This window comes from Corythoichthys intestinalis, chromosome 6 (genome assembly GCF_030265065.1).
Source record: "Corythoichthys intestinalis isolate RoL2023-P3 chromosome 6, ASM3026506v1, whole genome shotgun sequence".
Taxonomy (NCBI): Eukaryota; Metazoa; Chordata; class Actinopteri; order Syngnathiformes; family Syngnathidae; genus Corythoichthys; species Corythoichthys intestinalis.
Window position 1 is genome coordinate 11,225,813 of NC_080400.1, and position 16,501 is coordinate 11,242,313.

The window sequence follows — 16,501 nt, forward strand, 5'->3', positions numbered from 1 at the left end:
CTAAAATACTGTTCGAATATACGAGACAAAAAATGGGGACGTCGCCTTAGTGTTTGTCTTTTGGACGAAAATATTTATTAGCTTTAGTCATTTCAAAATGTGTTCGTCTGTTTAGTTTTAGTCAACAATTAGTCAAAATGTTTTCATCTGTAAAATTTAAATGTTTCAGTCCAAAAATAAAAAAAGCTTTCCAACATTTTTGAATGAACATTGACAGGCGAGTACATATTGTAGCGTCTACACTTTACAAGGACAATGCCAACTTTGTGATAAGACACTTACAGCAAGGAAAAAAAGAATTTCATTTAAATATACCCATCTGGACGCCATACCCACCTCGACGCCACGAACTATATGTAAAAAAAAAAAAAAAAAAAAAAAGCTGTCCAAGAGGTTAAGACAAAAGTGCTTGCTTGCCACTAGAGCTGAAATGAATACTCGAGCAACTCGAGTAACTGGAGTTTAAAAACTGATCCGAGTAATTTAATTCACCTCGAGTAATCATTAAATTTTGACAGCTCTAAGAATCACGTTTTGCCCGGACTACTTTTAATGCGGGAAAACGCGCTGATGTCATGTGCGTAGAGGAAGAAGCAATTAAAAAAAAAAAAAAAAAAAAAAAAACAACAACTTACAGCAGCTGACAGCGGCTACAAACAACGCCGACGTTGCTAAAAACTAGCCCGCATGACGCTGCGGTGGTAGCAGGTAGCGTCTGATGTGTTTCATAGAGATCACATGTATGTTGAACTAGATGCCAAATGATAAGAGTCAGCAGCATTAGTAAAAGGCTGCCATCTTAAAGCAGTACACTTCTAAGCGCTAATAAATAAGTTTAACGTTACTGACACCCGCTCACGTAACATTAGCCCTGCGGAGGGCTAGGTTTCTATTAATTATGACCACTGTCGATGCGTGGCTAACGTGTCTTAAATACAGGCTTTATTTAATCTGTGAAAACAGCACTGTAGAGTGATGAGGGTGTAAAATAAAAATTTAATAATGCTAACTGTCAATTTTAGCTCAGTTGTCATTGGTGGATAAAACACCAAGTAGCACTGGTCCCTAATGTGCTCCAATACAGCAGGTATCATACATTTATTTTGAACACTGCAAAAACTCAAAATCCTATCAGGACTTAAGGTTTAGACTAACTTAAAACTAGAACTTAAAAATAGCTTGACACAAATAGAAATTCAAATGAAACACATAGGAAAAACACCTAACTTTTAAGTGATGTGTGTTATCAAGCGTAATGGCATTTTCGGGTAAGAAATATACATATATAAATACAGTGCCTTGCAAAAGTATTTGGCCCCCTTGAATCTTGCAACCTTTCGCCACATTTCAGGCTTCAAACATAAAGATATGAAATTTAATTTTTTTGTCAAGAATCAACAACAAGTGGGACACAATCGTGAAGTGGAACAACATTTATTGGATAATTTAAACTTTTTTAACAAATAAAAAACTGAAAAGTGGGGCGTGCAATATTATTCGGCCCCTTTACTTTCAGTGCAGCAAACTCACTCCAGAAGTTCAGTGAGGATCTCTGAATGATCCAATGTTGTCCTAAATGACCGATGATGATAAATAGAATCCACCTGTGTGTAATCAAGTCTCCGTATAAATGCACCTGCTCTGTGATAGTCTCAGGGTGCACAAATCTGGCCTTTATGGAAGAGTGGCAAGAAGAAAGCCATTTCTCAAAGATATCCATAAAAAGTCTTGTGTAAAGTTTGCCACAAGCCACCTGGGAGACACACCAAACATGTGGAAGAGGGTGCTCTGGTCAGATGAAACCAAAATTGAACTTTTTGGCCACAATGCAAAACGATATGTTTGGCGTAAAAGCAACACAGCTCATCACCCTGAACACACCATCCCCACTGTCAAACATGGTGGTGGCAGCATCATGGTTTGGGCCTGCTTCTCTTCAGCAGGGACAGGGAAGATGGTTAAAATTGACAGGAAGATGGATGCAGCCAAATACAGGAAAATTCTGGAAGAAAACCTGTTGGTATCTGCACAAGACCTGAGACTGGGACGGAGATTTATCTTCCAACAGGACAATGATCCAAAACATAAAGCCAAATCTACAATGGAATGGTTCAAAAATAAACGTATCCAGGTGTTAGAATGGCCAAGTCAAAGTCCAGACCTGAATCCAATCGAGAATCTGTGGGAAGAGCTGAAGACTGCTGTTCACAAACACTCTCCATCCAACCTCACTGAGCTCGAGCTGTTTTGCAAGGAAGAATGGGCAAGAATGTCAGTCTCTCGATGTGCAAAACTGATAGAAACATACCCCAAGCGACTTGCAGCTGTAATTGGAGCAAAAGGTGGCGCTACAAAGTATTAACGCAAGGGGGCCGAATAATATTGCACGCCCCACTTTTCAGTTTTTTATTTGTTAAAAAAGTTTAAATTATCCAATAAATTTTGTTCCACTTCACGATTGTGTCCCACTTGTTGTTGATTCTTGACAAAAAATTAAAATTTTATATCTTTATGTTTGAAGCCTGAAATGTGGCGAAAGGTTGCAAGGTTCAAGGGGGCCGAATACTTTTGCAAGGCACTGTATATTTTTGTTTTATAAGATCTAAAAGTTTTTTTGAGTGAAAGCAGTGAATTAGTTTTTTTTTTTTTATTCTAGTTACATCTGAGATGCAATTGTTGGCTGTTTTCAACAATTTACATCGAAAATAAAGACATTGATTGACTGAAAATGGTTCAATATTAGATGAAATGTCTTGTTTTCTCATGTATATTTATAATTGCGCTTCACCTAAAAGTATATATATTTTATGCGATTACTCAATTAATTGATATTTTTCAGTTGATTACTCGATTACTAAAATATTCGATAGCTGCAGCCATACTTGCCACGCTAAGTGCTAATGCTAAACGCGATGCTAACATTATGAGTTACACTTAGTGGTTGATGATCACTCAGCACAGACCTTTAAAGGCTAAGGAACCATTGCATATTTTCTCTTGCCAAAATACGAAAACAAATCCTAACATGTTTTTCAGAACAAGCAAGCCTGGAGCTCAGCCCTGAAGGACTTCCTAAAAACCAGTGGGGGGTGGAGGGTGCAGCACATGCCACAATAGTGACATGACCCAAACACAGCTACAATGCAGGCTGATGTCTATACGTACAATAACAAAATGTCTCGCATTGTGCACTCATGACAGAAAATATGTTGCATTTCCGTCTTGTTGTCGTCTCGTTTGACAAAAATTGGCATTAGCCTGGTTATGTTTTAGTCTCCCAAGACACATTTTTAGCGCAGCATTATCACGTCATGGTCATGAAAATGTATTTGTCACCGAAATATTTTCGTTATCCTCATCAATGTTACCAATTTAGTACATTATCTTAGCTCATGTGTTAATCACAGATGCTAGCAGAGGATACAAGTTCGCTAGGAAGGGTAACCACTAACCAGCAGTTGAAAAACAATCTTGATGAGTACATATGGCACAGCATCGGCACATTATTTCTTAATACCTGCCTTTTCGTGCCACATTGGGGACCCTTCTGATACCAGTATCGGTGCAACACTGGTAAATAGTGAGCTTGAGCCTGTCCAAGCTCAGGCCAGCAGGTCGGCAGCCAATCATAGGGCATACAGTATATTGGAGTCTTCACGATTCATCAAACAGTTGTTTTCTGACAAATTTGTCATTCAGCAAAAAAAGATTTATCACTCCAGAAACCAGGAAATTCCAGTTTTGCAACTGCAAGGTGTAAAAGAATATAAACCAAAGTATTTACAAGTGATGTGAATGAATGCAATGAGCAACAGTGTTGCCAAACTTTTTATGAGACAGGTGTGTCAAATTCTTTTTCCCAGCCCATCTTGTAGTTAAGGTTTCTTTTGGAAGGTCATTATAACTGCCATCTCAGGCTACCACGGTTGACTTATTGGCTGCCATTGACGGCGACGGACGTCAAGTCCATTTGATCTGGGAGTCTTGGCAGCGAAGGAACAAATGTTCCCAGTTAGGGGCGTTACCGGGGGAGGGGGGAGAGTTCCCACCCACGGACACGCTCTGCCCACCCAAAGGAAACTGAAAGTAGTACTAACGGCAGTCTGGGCAAATGTTAGTTTTGTTCCTAGGGGGCGCTACACACATTTATTCATATTTTTTATTTTTATTTATTTTTTTACATTTTATCAAAGTTTTCACCAGTGTTCACCTGAGTTTGGTGAGTTTTGAAGCATTCTGAGGGGGTCAAAGTGGGGCTCAAAGCGTCGGCGGGACAAACAATTACTGCTTGGGGGGGCCACATAGTGTACTTGGAATTTGTCTTTACACGGTATCAAAGATTGCACCTGTCTTGACCTGCCTGACGATTTTGGTGCATTTTGAAGCATTCTAAGGAGGTCAAATTGAGCTTAAAGGGGCTGCGGAACAAAGAATAACGATATTAATAATAATAAAACCGAGAAAACACAACAGGTTACCTAAAAAAAACATTGTCACCTGCATGTCCATATTGTTCAGTTATGGATGTGTTGTAAGTCAAATCAAATCATATCAACTTTTATTTGTTTAGACCAAATCTCAACAAGTTATCTCAAGAAGAAAACAAAACATGTTTTAAGGTGCATTAGCCCTACGCTGGATTTCGACTTACTTGAGCATTGTAGTTGTTTTTTTTGCCCTCCGGTAAGACTAATGCCCACCCACACATGGCATCCTGCAGCATTTGATACTGTAGACCATGAGATTTTAATTTCTCGTCTCGAACACAGTGTGGGTATTCAAGGTATCGCTCTTGAATGGTTCAAGTCGTACCTAAACGAACGGAGTTTTTCTGTGAAAATGGGCAATTTTATCTCTAAAAAGGCATCACTTCCACATGGGGTACCCCAGGGATCCGTCCTCGGCCCTCTTTTATTTTCGCTTTATTTATTGCCTTTTGGTTCTGTTTTTAGGAAACGTGGTGTTTTATTTCATTTGTATGCTGATGACTGTCAGATCTATTTTCCAATGGCACAAAATGGCACGTTCTGTCAACTGATTGAATGCCTCAACGACATAAAAGTTGTGGCTTTCACTTAATTTTTAAAGTTTGAATGACAGCAAGACTGAAGCCATGGCGTTCAGACCAAGTAGCCAGCCCTCCCTGAATGTTGACCTCGGTTCATTGTCTCCATTTCTTAAGAACTGTGTCAAAAATCTAGGGGTCCAATTTGATTCTGATTTTAATTTCGAGAAGCAGATTTCTTGCGTTGTGCGTGACTGTTTTTATCAGCTTCACCAGATTGCTAAGGTCAAATCTATTGTTTCACGCTCTGATTAGGAGAAATTGATCCATGCTTTTGTCATAACTCGGCTGGATTATGGTAATTCTTTGTATGCAGGCGTCAGTCAGGCTGCACTGGCCCATCTACAACTTGTGCAAAACTCTGCTGCTCGACTCCTAACTAAAACCCGCAGGCGCGAACATATCACCCCGATTTTAGCATCTCTTCACTGGCTCCCAGTACATTACCGAATACATTTTAAGATATTATTATTTGTTTTTAAATGTTTGAATAATCTTGCGCCGCCATATCTGTCAGAACTGTTTCAGCCTTACAGTCCAACCAGAACCCTCAGATCAGCTGACCACCTGCTTCTAGAAGTCCCAAGATCAAGGCTGAAGCTTAGGGGTAACCGTGCATTTGCAGTGATGGCGCCCAGGCTGTGGAACCAATTACCACTTACTATTAGACAGGCCCCTTCACTTACGGATTTTAAATCACGCCTTAAAACATTTTATTTTTCTTCAGCTTTTAATGTGCAATGACTGTTTGTTTATTTTATTTTTGTGTTTGTTTTATCTTTGAAAGTTAACTTATTTTGCTGTTTTATGGTATGTAAAGCACTTTGGTCTCCTTGGCGGATTTTTTAAATGTGCAATACAAATAAAGTTGATTGATTGATTGATTGATTGATTGATTGATTGATTGATTGATTGATTGATTGATTGATTGATTGATTGATCCTGGTAACACCACTGTTCCCAGTTCAAAAGGTTTAGACTTATATTAGTGATACCCTCAAATTTAGTTTTTAAAAGCCACATTATTGTACATCTATTATTATCGTCAATTATGATTGACGATGATGATGCATTGGATTTATATAGCTGAAGAAGTCAAAAGATTTACAGCAAAAAAAACAAAACAAAACCTTACAACTATTTTGAGACTTGATGAATTCTTTAGAGACACTGTTGACCTAATATCAAATATTTTCTTATATTTTTCTCTTTTTTTTCTTAAGATATGGTAAAATACGGCACATCACTAGCTAGAGCTCAACATTCATGGTGGAGTCAAAAAACGGGGTCTGCAAACAGTAAATAATCTGTGTATTTTTTATTTAGGAAAAAAAAGTAAATATTCTCTTCATTTATTAATTTCCTCTTCATATTTTTTAATATTTGTATTTATCAAACATTGTTGACCTAATAATTTCTATCTGTAAACAATATTTTTGCTTTAAATTTTTTTCAATATAAAAAAACCCTGTAAATATTCTCTTTATTTATTTTTAATTTCATTTTTATTTTAGAAAATGGCAAATACAGCAAGTGTTATTTATTAAGTCAAAAAGAAAAAAGTAAAAATGAATGAGTAAAAATATTCTTTTTATTCATTTTGATAAGATACATTATTAGATTTTTGAAAATGTTCATTTATTTATATTTTTAAGGAAAAAAACTTTAAATAACATCTGAATTATTGTTTAGCATGAAACGTGAAGTCGATGTACATGTTTTACTTTCGTCGGCCACACAAAATCATACGGTAAAGCCCAATCTGACTCCCGTGCCTCGAGTTTGACACCATTAAGAGCATCCTCGTGGATTTTTTTTTTCAGTGCAATATTCACAGTGAAAATCAACCTCATTGCAGTTACTACAATTCTACCATAATACCACAAAAAATGAACATGAAACTAAACAATTTCCATTTCTGGCCTATTCATTACTTCTTATGTCTGCATTTCAAAGTGCATTCATATCTGGCAACTAGCTGAGGCACTTTAGTGGTTGCAAAATCAGACTGCTACTAAAATAGTAACATCTGATGTTCATTAGTTTGTCTGAACACAAAAAAACATCCTCGCCTTTAGGATCACCACAACTAAAACGTCATTCTTTTAGGGCCACAAGGATGGGGTAACTTTCTTTGCAGGAATGAACATGAGAAGTCTTACCTCAGAGAAAATGGTTGTCCTTCCTCTTGCCTTTGAGACTACGGGAGAAAAAAAAATCTGCGTGTCCAGATCCTGGAACTTTTTTTCCCTGGGCTTCCTGAAGTCGGCTGCCCAGTCACTGAGAGTTGAGTGTGTGCCTCATCCAGACGTTTACACACTCACACACACATGCACACAGTTACAGGTCCGCCTCATGCTCCTCCTCTCTGAATAAACGCCTGTAACCTGAGCAAGAAGTTTAAAGGGACAGCACCAAGTATAAAATTGATCGCTCAAAGTCTTTAAAAATGTAAATGATGAATTTCTTAGACCTCTGATAATAGACGAAATTATATTTAACGTGTTGGCTGCCTTGAAGGGCATTCGTTCGCTATAAGTTCAAATGGATTGGACGTCTACTCGTGGCAATTGGCAAATTAATTTAAATTCACAACAGAAATATGAGAACGCCACCTGATTGGCCGTCTATTGTTGTCAATAGCACTGAAAGAATTGAACACATACAAAAAAATGACACTGCTAACCAGCGCAGCCATTTTGTGATAGTCAGCATAGATCAGGGGTTCCCAACCTATTCCACTAAGGCACACTGTGGGTGCAGGATTTCATTCTTACCAAACAAGATGACAACACTTTTTCCCCAATCTGGTGTTTTACAAGTGCAATCAGTTGATTGCAGTCAGGTGTGGCTTGTTTTAGCAGAAGCCTCATTGGTTCAACTGTCTCTGCTGGATCGGCTGGAACAAAAACCAGGACCCACAGTGTGCCTTGAGGACTGGGTTGAAAACCCCTGGCATAGATGCATGAAATAATGGGTTCTAATGGTGTGACGGGGTAAGTGTGAGATTGGATAAAAAGGCACTAGTTTTGATCAAATGTCTGCCCCGTGTCAGGCTGCCACCTTCTGGAAATACTAGCTTTCATTTACGTTTCCCTCTGCTATAACACATCAGAAAAATCATTTGTTTTTTCAATTCAATAAACAATATTTTTTCCCGTTGGGGATCACATGATAAAGGCTGTCTTTACCTTTAAGACAGGTAAAACATGCCACTGTTATTCTTTAATTATTATTACTATCAAATATATTATCGTTTTGTTATGCTTAAAACAATTTAACACCTCACGTTTCCGTTCTTACAACCGAAAAACAGTCGAATGACAAAGTACAAATACGTGTGACCACATAATGAATGTAGTCCTTGTCCGGTGTGCATTTGTCATAATCACGTTGGCGGCGTGATAGCGTCGCGTCTGATTGGTGGACAAACTAACCACGTGTTTTACTTTTTCTAAGGCGCTCCGCCCCTACTTCAACGCACTTCCGCCCCAAGATGGTCGTCGGCGCCTTCCCAATCGCCAAGCTCCTGTATCTCGGAGTAAAGCAGCTGAGCAAACCCGTAGCCAACCGGATAAAAGCCGGGGCTCGGAGAAGCGAGTTTTTCAAGAATTATATATGTCTGCCGCCGGCACAACGTGAGTAAAGGACCTTTAAGGACGCGTGGTGACCGCTAGATTCTAGTGTCAGACATCCCCGGACTTAATATAACCCAGACTCGCCGAAAGCCAATGGGATTGTGCTTGGGCTAGCCTCGTATCCAATAGAAGTCGTGAATTCTTTTAACTGACCAATAGTAGACAAGAACAGTTAGTGGGTGGGTCTTGTTTGTCATTGACTGCTTCTGCTAGCAGTACAACAACTCCCCACTCACTCATCATAAATATTAATACTTTTTTTTCTCCATTTTAGCAATTCAAATTGCAATTGCAACGGCTTATTTAATTTAATTAAAATATTATGTATTACATGCATTATTGTTTTAGTGTTTTCTTGAAATAGCTTCAAACTAAACTGCATGTAATGGCATAAAATGTGGAACGTCTAACCTAAATTAGATAAAACGTTTCCATTTTTTGAAACCGATATCGATAACTTCCTCCTCCTCAAAGCCGTAATCAATATCAATAACCGATAATAAATATATAATTTTTAAAATGTATATTCACCCGAGTATTTGAGATTTAAAAAAAAACTAGTGGTGGATTCAACATATTTTCCTTTGACCTAACCAAATTTTTCATAATGATATGAACATTATTATAAAGACAGGAACAGCCTTGACTTCAAATAAAGTGCCAATATTTATTTTTTTAAATAAATAAATTTTGAGTCGATCACAATCAAGTAGTCAATATAATTGAAGATGTGTTTCCTGAACAATGAGCACTGACCTAAAACATTAACAGGTATTGTGCTTTGTCATCAGATAAAAATATTTGGGGCTACAGGAGAGGAGACTGTTGGGGTCTTGGTCCATGAAACAACTTTCTTTATCTGGGAGACCTGTTAGGACAGCAAGCCTATCAATAACCAAAAGGCCTCTCAATAACTTACTAACTTATAACTAACACTGTAAAATGCAAACATTTTATGATAAAGTTCATCACTCATTCCTCATAACAAAAATATGGTAGAACAAAAAGGATTAATGGCTTACCTTATAATAATCAAACGGCAGTGATTGAACCCATTTTCAATAAAGTATGAGGTTTCTTCTCTGCATAGTATGAAATCTACCAAGCATGCTGACAGGACTAACATTATACGTCTATACTGTATGTCCGGGGTGAAAACCTACATACAACAACACCCTACGACAACCTGCATGGTTGCCGATCGAAGTATGGAAGGGTGTGGCAATCTCATCATACTGTTCCGGTAAACATTCATCTGAAAAGTGGCGGCGGCTTGGAATGATGAACCTGGCTCCAAATGACGAAGTAGCCGCCTGAATCCTATGTCTTCGACGAGGGAAAAGGGTTGGTTGTCTAGCACTGTTATTTCTGTGATAATGTTTGTGATCGCTATAGCCCCCGGTCATCTTTGTGAAACTTTTCAAAGGCCTTGTTAAATGGTACAACCCCGGCTTATTAGCTGGCTTTGGCATTGGATGGGCACTGGGCAGCTTCATTCGCAGTTCTCACGTCCTCGTACTCTTTTAAAACACCATCGAAGCGTTTGTCATCTTTTAAGTGGCTTATTTAGATGTGTTTCTCGCCAGCCATGCGGCACACTTGAGCGTGATGTCACAGAAAGGGAGCGCTTGATTTACAAACGCACACATCTCAATACACCTTTTCTTTTCTCGCCAGCTGTGCGGCACAAAAGTGTGACGTCACAGAAAGGGAGCACTTGATTTACAAACGCTCACATCCCAATCCACCGACACCGTGCCCAAAATATTGCAGCATATATTATCAGTCCTATTAATATTGTTATTGGATTTATTGGGATGACGTCATAATTCCTATTATCGGACCGATAATTATCAGACCAATAATTATCGTGCACCAGTAAATCTAATATTTTAGAAAGGGCCATTATAACTTCTGTTTTGTGGATTTTTGAAAGTTAACGATGAGCCATAATGTTGATACAAAAATAAATGGACCTTTAAAAAAAAAAAAAAAAAAAAGAAATTAGACTCCGGCCAGGAAAATATCACTTTAAAGTATGATGGTACGATAACCTACAAGTTTAATTAATTCTGTGACTAAACTCAGTTTAACCACGCACATATTTTTTTTGAACAGTATTTCAACTTCGCTCATATGTCGTGCAATGTTCATACAAATGATGATTTATAATGTCAACAAGACTTTGTATATAAAGACATGCTTCCCATTATTAAGCCTTTATTTGATCAAATATGTGTTGTTTCAAGGCTTATTCCTACCAAGATATAGACTGTTCGCTATCTCCCAAACTGCTCAAGACATGATTAAAATAAGTATAAAATTAAAATAAAGTAAAACAAAGTGAAAACTCTTAAGTCAAAATACCACCATAAACAAGACTATGTGGCATCACTGACATCTGCATATACTTTATATCACTGCAGTGTACCACTGGATTGAGATGAGAACCAAGATGCGCATCATGGGCTTCCGGGGGGCTAACATTAAGCCGCTGAATGAGGACGCGGCTGCAGAGCTGGGTGCCGAGCTGCTAGGTGAGACGCTGATCTTCCTGGTGGGCGGCGGTTGCATGGTGTTGGAGTACACCAGGCAGTCGGCCAACTCTCGTCGCAAGGAGGACGAGCTCGACCAGACGCTCAACCATCTACAGACTCAAATTGCCGAGCTCACGTTTACCACAGAGACGCTAAGTGCTCAGCTAAGAGAGGTGAACAGACAGCTGGTCTCCTTCCCTACACCCTCAAAAAAGTGATTTGATTTTGTAATGGCGGTACGCCGAGTGGTTCAACAACACGCGATGGCAACATGTAAAGCCTCATGCTGCTACGTCACACACTGCCACCGCAAGGAGGAAGAAGTGAACATAACATCAAGGAGCAGGGATTTGTTAGGAGCTCATTTTTGGAGCAACTGTGTGCAAAAAATGGGGATTGCTATGATATTCATAGTGTATTTTCTGTGGTCGATATTGCATGCTCATTACAAGGACCGTAAAAAATTGCATCAACAAATTCAAAATTATATCAGATAACAATGACTGTTTTGATATTTATAAACTTGGGAGAGGCTTTGTTAATAATTAACATGCCATTCGGAAAAGAAAATCTCAAAATCACTGTCAATAAGTTTGCTAGTTTATGTGGAGCTTACGTAATGAATGAATGGTTGAAAATAAAGATAATTGTATTATTAGTGAGTTTGTACAAATTTCCCTAAAAATGAAATTATTGCATTGATCATGGTTGTGCCTCAAAACTCAGAAAAAAATATATATATACACAGTACGTATTTAAATCATCTTGAACGCTTGTTATCAACATAAGATGGAATGAGTGAAGAATTGTATAAACTACAGTCATGGAATTTTGTGTGTCTAGAAATTGCTCAGAAAATATAGTTGAGCAGACATTACCTTGCATCACAATTGAATTTTATACCGCTTGACCTTAGCGTTCAGTGCCATTGACAGAGGTGTCATTTTGACTGGGAGAGGCTGGCATCAAAAACAGTGGTACCTCTACTTATGAATGTCTCTACATACAGAATTTTCAGGTTAAGACACTCCTCAACAGGAAAATATGGCCTCTTGTTACGGAATAAATTTCAGATTACGAAAGCCGGAAATACAGTATGGCTGATACTCGAGGCTCCCAGAGTTTACTGAATGTAACATACTTATAGCTGCTCTGCCATTGGCTATTTCCTAACATTCCTGGCATCCAGTTGGCTAAGTGGGACATCTACTACCTGCTTCTACAGTATGTGTGTATCTCAGCTTCCTCTTCATTCGCCCATCACGTTCCGACAGCTTTACATGAGTGTGTAAACTTTTTTTTTTTTAATTTTTAAAATTTATTTTATGATACATTATGCACACATTTTATGTTTATTGTGCAATAATGTAATTGTAACATGTATTTGTTACATGTTTTGATGCATTTTTATGCATATAAAAGCTTTATGTCTGAATTTCATCTTGGAACAGATTAGGGCATTTGGAAAACCCGCCTACTTACAGAATTTTCAAGTTACGAAACTACTTCCAGAACCAATTTTGGAAGTAGAGGTACCATTGTAATCTCAAGTGTAAGTTTCTAAGGTAAGCATTTGTTCTTGAGGCCTTTGGAAAGAAAATCTATTCCCTCGCCAATAGCAGCCACTGAGTTAACCAGGGTTTCAAGTACATTCGAGCCTGAACTGGATTGAAATAATTTTCTAGATTTATCTGTACAGTAATATTTTTTTTATTTAACAATTGGTTGATTATAATGATATACATTTATATATTACATGTAACGCATGCACAGTATTATTTAACCTCTGCAAATGGCCAATCTTTCCATTAGGAATAAGGTTATTTCTTAATTTCATCTTCTGAATAGCTTTTCCTCTTGAGGGTCACTGGACTGCTGGCCAGCTATCTTCGGGCAAGAGGCGGGGTACACCCTGACCTGGATCAGCCATTGCTGGGCATATTTCTTAATTGTGTGCCTAAATTGTGTATAGATCTCCCAACATGTTCTTAAATCCTTTCAGCATAGACCCTTAGATTAATTAAAATAAGGAGCCTTATACTTGATGATAGACGCGCTGCTGTGTCTCAAAACAATTACTTACGGTGATTTATTTGTCCATAATTGAGGAAATACGGATTTTTACTGTCAAACGTGAGGATTTTACAAAGGTTATATCCGTTTCTTTTTTAAATAGCAAGATGGCGATGGTTGGGGGACATTCCCTATAACTACAGTACCCACTATCCTTTCATATAAATCTTACGTCACGTTACAATTAATGCAAGTCTAAATCATTTTACAAAAAAACAGTTGCAATATTTTTTACATGTAATCTCAGCATTAAAAACGCTCATCTGCGACCAAGACGTAAATTAAAAAAAATAAAAAAAATTGTAAAGTACGTATTTTAATCATGTATAACTAATTAATGACGCAAAATCCGGTGGTCGTGGCTTCCGGTGTGCAGTCGCTGGTTGCGGCGCTAGTTGGCAGCGGTCGCTCTTTTTGTCAACTACGCTTTTTATTGCCCGCGAGAACGCGTCGGAGCAGGTAGGCCTCGATTTAAATATCATCCACAATTCGGTGCATCACGTTTATTACTACTTACGCAAAATGCAATTCGAGTATTTAGTTTGCACACGAAATATGATCTTGTTTGTAAAATGCACTTTTCAAACGCTTTCGAAGCTTCGCTGCACTGGCCTTTGTGCTAAGCTAGGTGGCTAACGTCGACGAGGACAAACGCGAATTAGCGAGCAGAATTATCCACACTTGTGAGTAGTAGTTTTTTCTCGGCGGTGCTAATAAATATATATTTAGGACGACATTATTCGATTTTATTTTAGTGTTTTTCCGAGTATTTACCGCCGTGTAGTTAGCAGCTAGTGTTAGCATAACGCTCCATTATGGCGCCCATTGCGTGTTCAATACAATTCGACTCTATTGACTTTCCAATAACTCACCCCCCACACCCACCCCTTTTACATTTTCTCTGCAGCATTTGTCCCACACACACACGCCAAGCAACGCGATGAGTTTCGACGTGAAGAAACTGAAAGTAAATGAGTTGAAGAGTGAGCTGCAACGCCGAGGCCTGGACCCCCGAGGCCTGAAGGCGGACCTGGTGGAGCGGCTCAGGGTGGCGATGGAGGAAGAAGCCCTGGCCGAGTCGCCCGGCGGAGGGGGCAATGAACAGCAAGCTGACGATGTGGTGGGGGACTACGACGACGACGACGACGGGGGAGTGTGCGAGGATGGGGACGAAGAGCAAGGTAAATTCCAGCAACAATAGGTCACCTATTGATCGTTCGTCTGCGCGAGTACGTTTGTTTTGTATCAAATTGAAAGCAAAACAGTGGGTAGACAACATAATGGAAGCGATTTAAAAACATTTAGAATTGTCAGATTGTGAACAATTCGTCCCAGAATTCCACGAGCTTACTTGAAGTTTTTCCACACGATCGCAGCTAAAGTGGAAACAAAACAAGGATAATTACATTTGGATTTATATGGAAGGGCAAGCAAATTGATTTATGGTTGAAAGATGAATAACACAGGGTTTCCACCCCACCCAAAGAAATGTTTTAGGAAAAATAAAATACATGTATATCAATAAAATTATTGACATGATATTGATTGTTATATTTATTAACAATACATGTTGTCTTACAAAAATTCACCGTCCGTTACAGTTATAATAAACAAAATACAATATCTGCCAGGCTAATAAAGCACTGGGGAAAACTACAGTTTACGTAATACTGTTTAGTAGAGGTGGGAAACGATTCAATTACGATTCAGAGGCTCCGATTCGATTATAAATCGATTATTGATGCATCATCAAACCCCCACCCCCGCCGCTTTTAATTTTTTGTACACTAGTTCCAAAATTGTTCAAAAATCCTCTCAGGCTAAACAAACTACTATTTCAGTATCAAGTAAACCGTTGAAAACGGTAAATAAAATACTCAAGTCCCCATTCTGTATTGGCAGCTTTAAACTACATTTGATTAATTTAATGTTGTGAATCAACCATTAAAGTTGTTAAAATTGCTCCTGTTATTCCATAATTTCCCTTCCGTCTACTTTCGACGTGAAAGTTTTAAAACTGTTTCATCATTTATAGATTTTAGATTTTGTCGATTTTAATTTTTTTGTTAAAGATAAAAAGTAATTCGATTCGCTACAACAGCCTTCTAGAGAAGTTTACTGCTTTAAGATGGTGCCTGTTTACTAGCGCGGAAAAGTGTCATTTCGCATCTAGTTCTTGGTATATGATCTAACACGGCCGTCGTCTGTCATTTCACATCTATTTCTAGATATGTGATAGCTACCATAGCCGTATGTTTGTAGCAACTAGCAACTGGGTGCTGTTTGTAGCGGCTGATGGCCGCAGTCAGGTATTGTGTTTTTAACCTAGCGGCATGAGTTGAACATGATATTTACTCTCGGTCCGTTCCTCATTGCGTCCTAAAGACCGCGCTGACTGTGTTTTATTTCCGCTTTACCTGGTATAATTAAATAATGGGAATTTGGATGTTTGTGAATCGTTCTCGAATCTTCCACGGCCGAATCGCGAATAATCTAAGAATCGGAAATTTCGCACGCCTCTACTGGTTAGCAAATGAGCTTTGTTATTGTGGTAATTGCAGCCATCGAAACGGTACAGCAACATGTAGTAAAAATCAACTACATTGGTTTGGAGTTTTATTTTTTTTTTATATTTAAATGTGACTGTTTTTGTGGTGTTGTAATGCATTAAACACATTTGCAGTTATTTCAATAGGGTAATACTTTTTATTTTATGGTTTAAATGCCAACCTTTGCACAAATACTTGATACATGTAGGAAAGATGAAACGCCACCCATCCTTCCACATACAATGCTATCATTTTGTCAGTTCCAGAGAAACTGATTTTTTCCTTCTAACAAATAACAGCAGCAATGCAGTCTCCTTTGACTGTTGAGGCAGCTTCACTAGCACTTTACAAGTGAATGCAATATTCCTGATGTCGTTTCCACCCAATGACCTTTATTGACGGACAGTGACCTCTCCGCTCGGTATCCTAGCAACTGTCGTTTGGGTTCCAGAAGATTGATGCCAGTAGTGGTTGTGGGGAGTGATTGATTAAATGAGGGTGACCTGAATGACTGAGAGTATTCTTCTCGGAACACTAAGTACTTGGGCTTGTAAGGGTGCTGGAAATGGATGTTTTCAAATTTTGATAAATGAAGAATTTTGCGAATGAACGCTCATTCGCTGCCAAACCTCCCAATTC

The 16,501-nt window shown here is 38.5% G+C and overlaps 3 protein-coding genes across 4 annotated transcripts in view; 2 read left to right on the forward strand and 1 right to left on the reverse strand.

The window, feature by feature from the left end:
- Positions 1-7,452, reverse strand: part of LOC130917370 (relA-associated inhibitor-like) — a 46,100-nt gene extending 38,648 nt beyond the window's left edge. Inside the window, exon 1 of the mRNA XM_057838702.1 lies at positions 7,228-7,452. The gene's annotated coding sequence lies outside the window, so the exon portion shown is untranslated. The remainder of the gene's footprint in view (positions 1-7,227) is intronic.
- A 582-nt stretch (positions 7,453-8,034) lies between these two features.
- Positions 8,035-11,902, forward strand: LOC130917371 (optic atrophy 3 protein homolog). The gene is made up of 3 exons (XM_057838703.1): positions 8,035-8,061; positions 8,525-8,703; positions 11,130-11,902. Exons 1-3 carry the CDS (start codon positions 8,039-8,041, stop codon positions 11,456-11,458), a joined length of 531 nt encoding a protein of 176 aa, XP_057694686.1. The 5' UTR covers positions 8,035-8,038; the 3' UTR covers positions 11,459-11,902.
- A 1,774-nt stretch (positions 11,903-13,676) lies between these two features.
- Positions 13,677-16,501, forward strand: part of LOC130917324 (heterogeneous nuclear ribonucleoprotein U-like protein 1) — a 48,024-nt gene continuing 45,199 nt past the window's right edge. For both annotated transcript variants that reach the window (XM_057838605.1, XM_057838606.1), the window contains exons 1-2: positions 13,677-13,772; positions 14,221-14,494. In XM_057838605.1, coding sequence (XP_057694588.1) covers positions 14,254-14,494 — 241 coding nt within the window. In that variant the 5' untranslated portion in view covers positions 13,677-13,772; positions 14,221-14,253. The remainder of the gene's footprint in view (positions 13,773-14,220; positions 14,495-16,501) is intronic.

What these genes read in the sequence shown, in the direction of transcription:
- LOC130917371 (XM_057838703.1), top strand. Translation starts at nt 8,039, where the DNA reads ATGGGTTCTAATGGTGTGACGGG. An exon ending in GGTTCTAATGGTGTGACGGG is followed by an intron (nt 8,062 to 8,524) that starts GTAAGTGTGAGA and finishes ACTTTTTCTAAG; the next exon opens with GCGCTCCGCCCCTACTTCAA. An exon ending in ATGTCTGCCGCCGGCACAAC is followed by an intron (nt 8,704 to 11,129) that starts GTGAGTAAAGGA and finishes ATATCACTGCAG; the next exon opens with TGTACCACTGGATTGAGATG.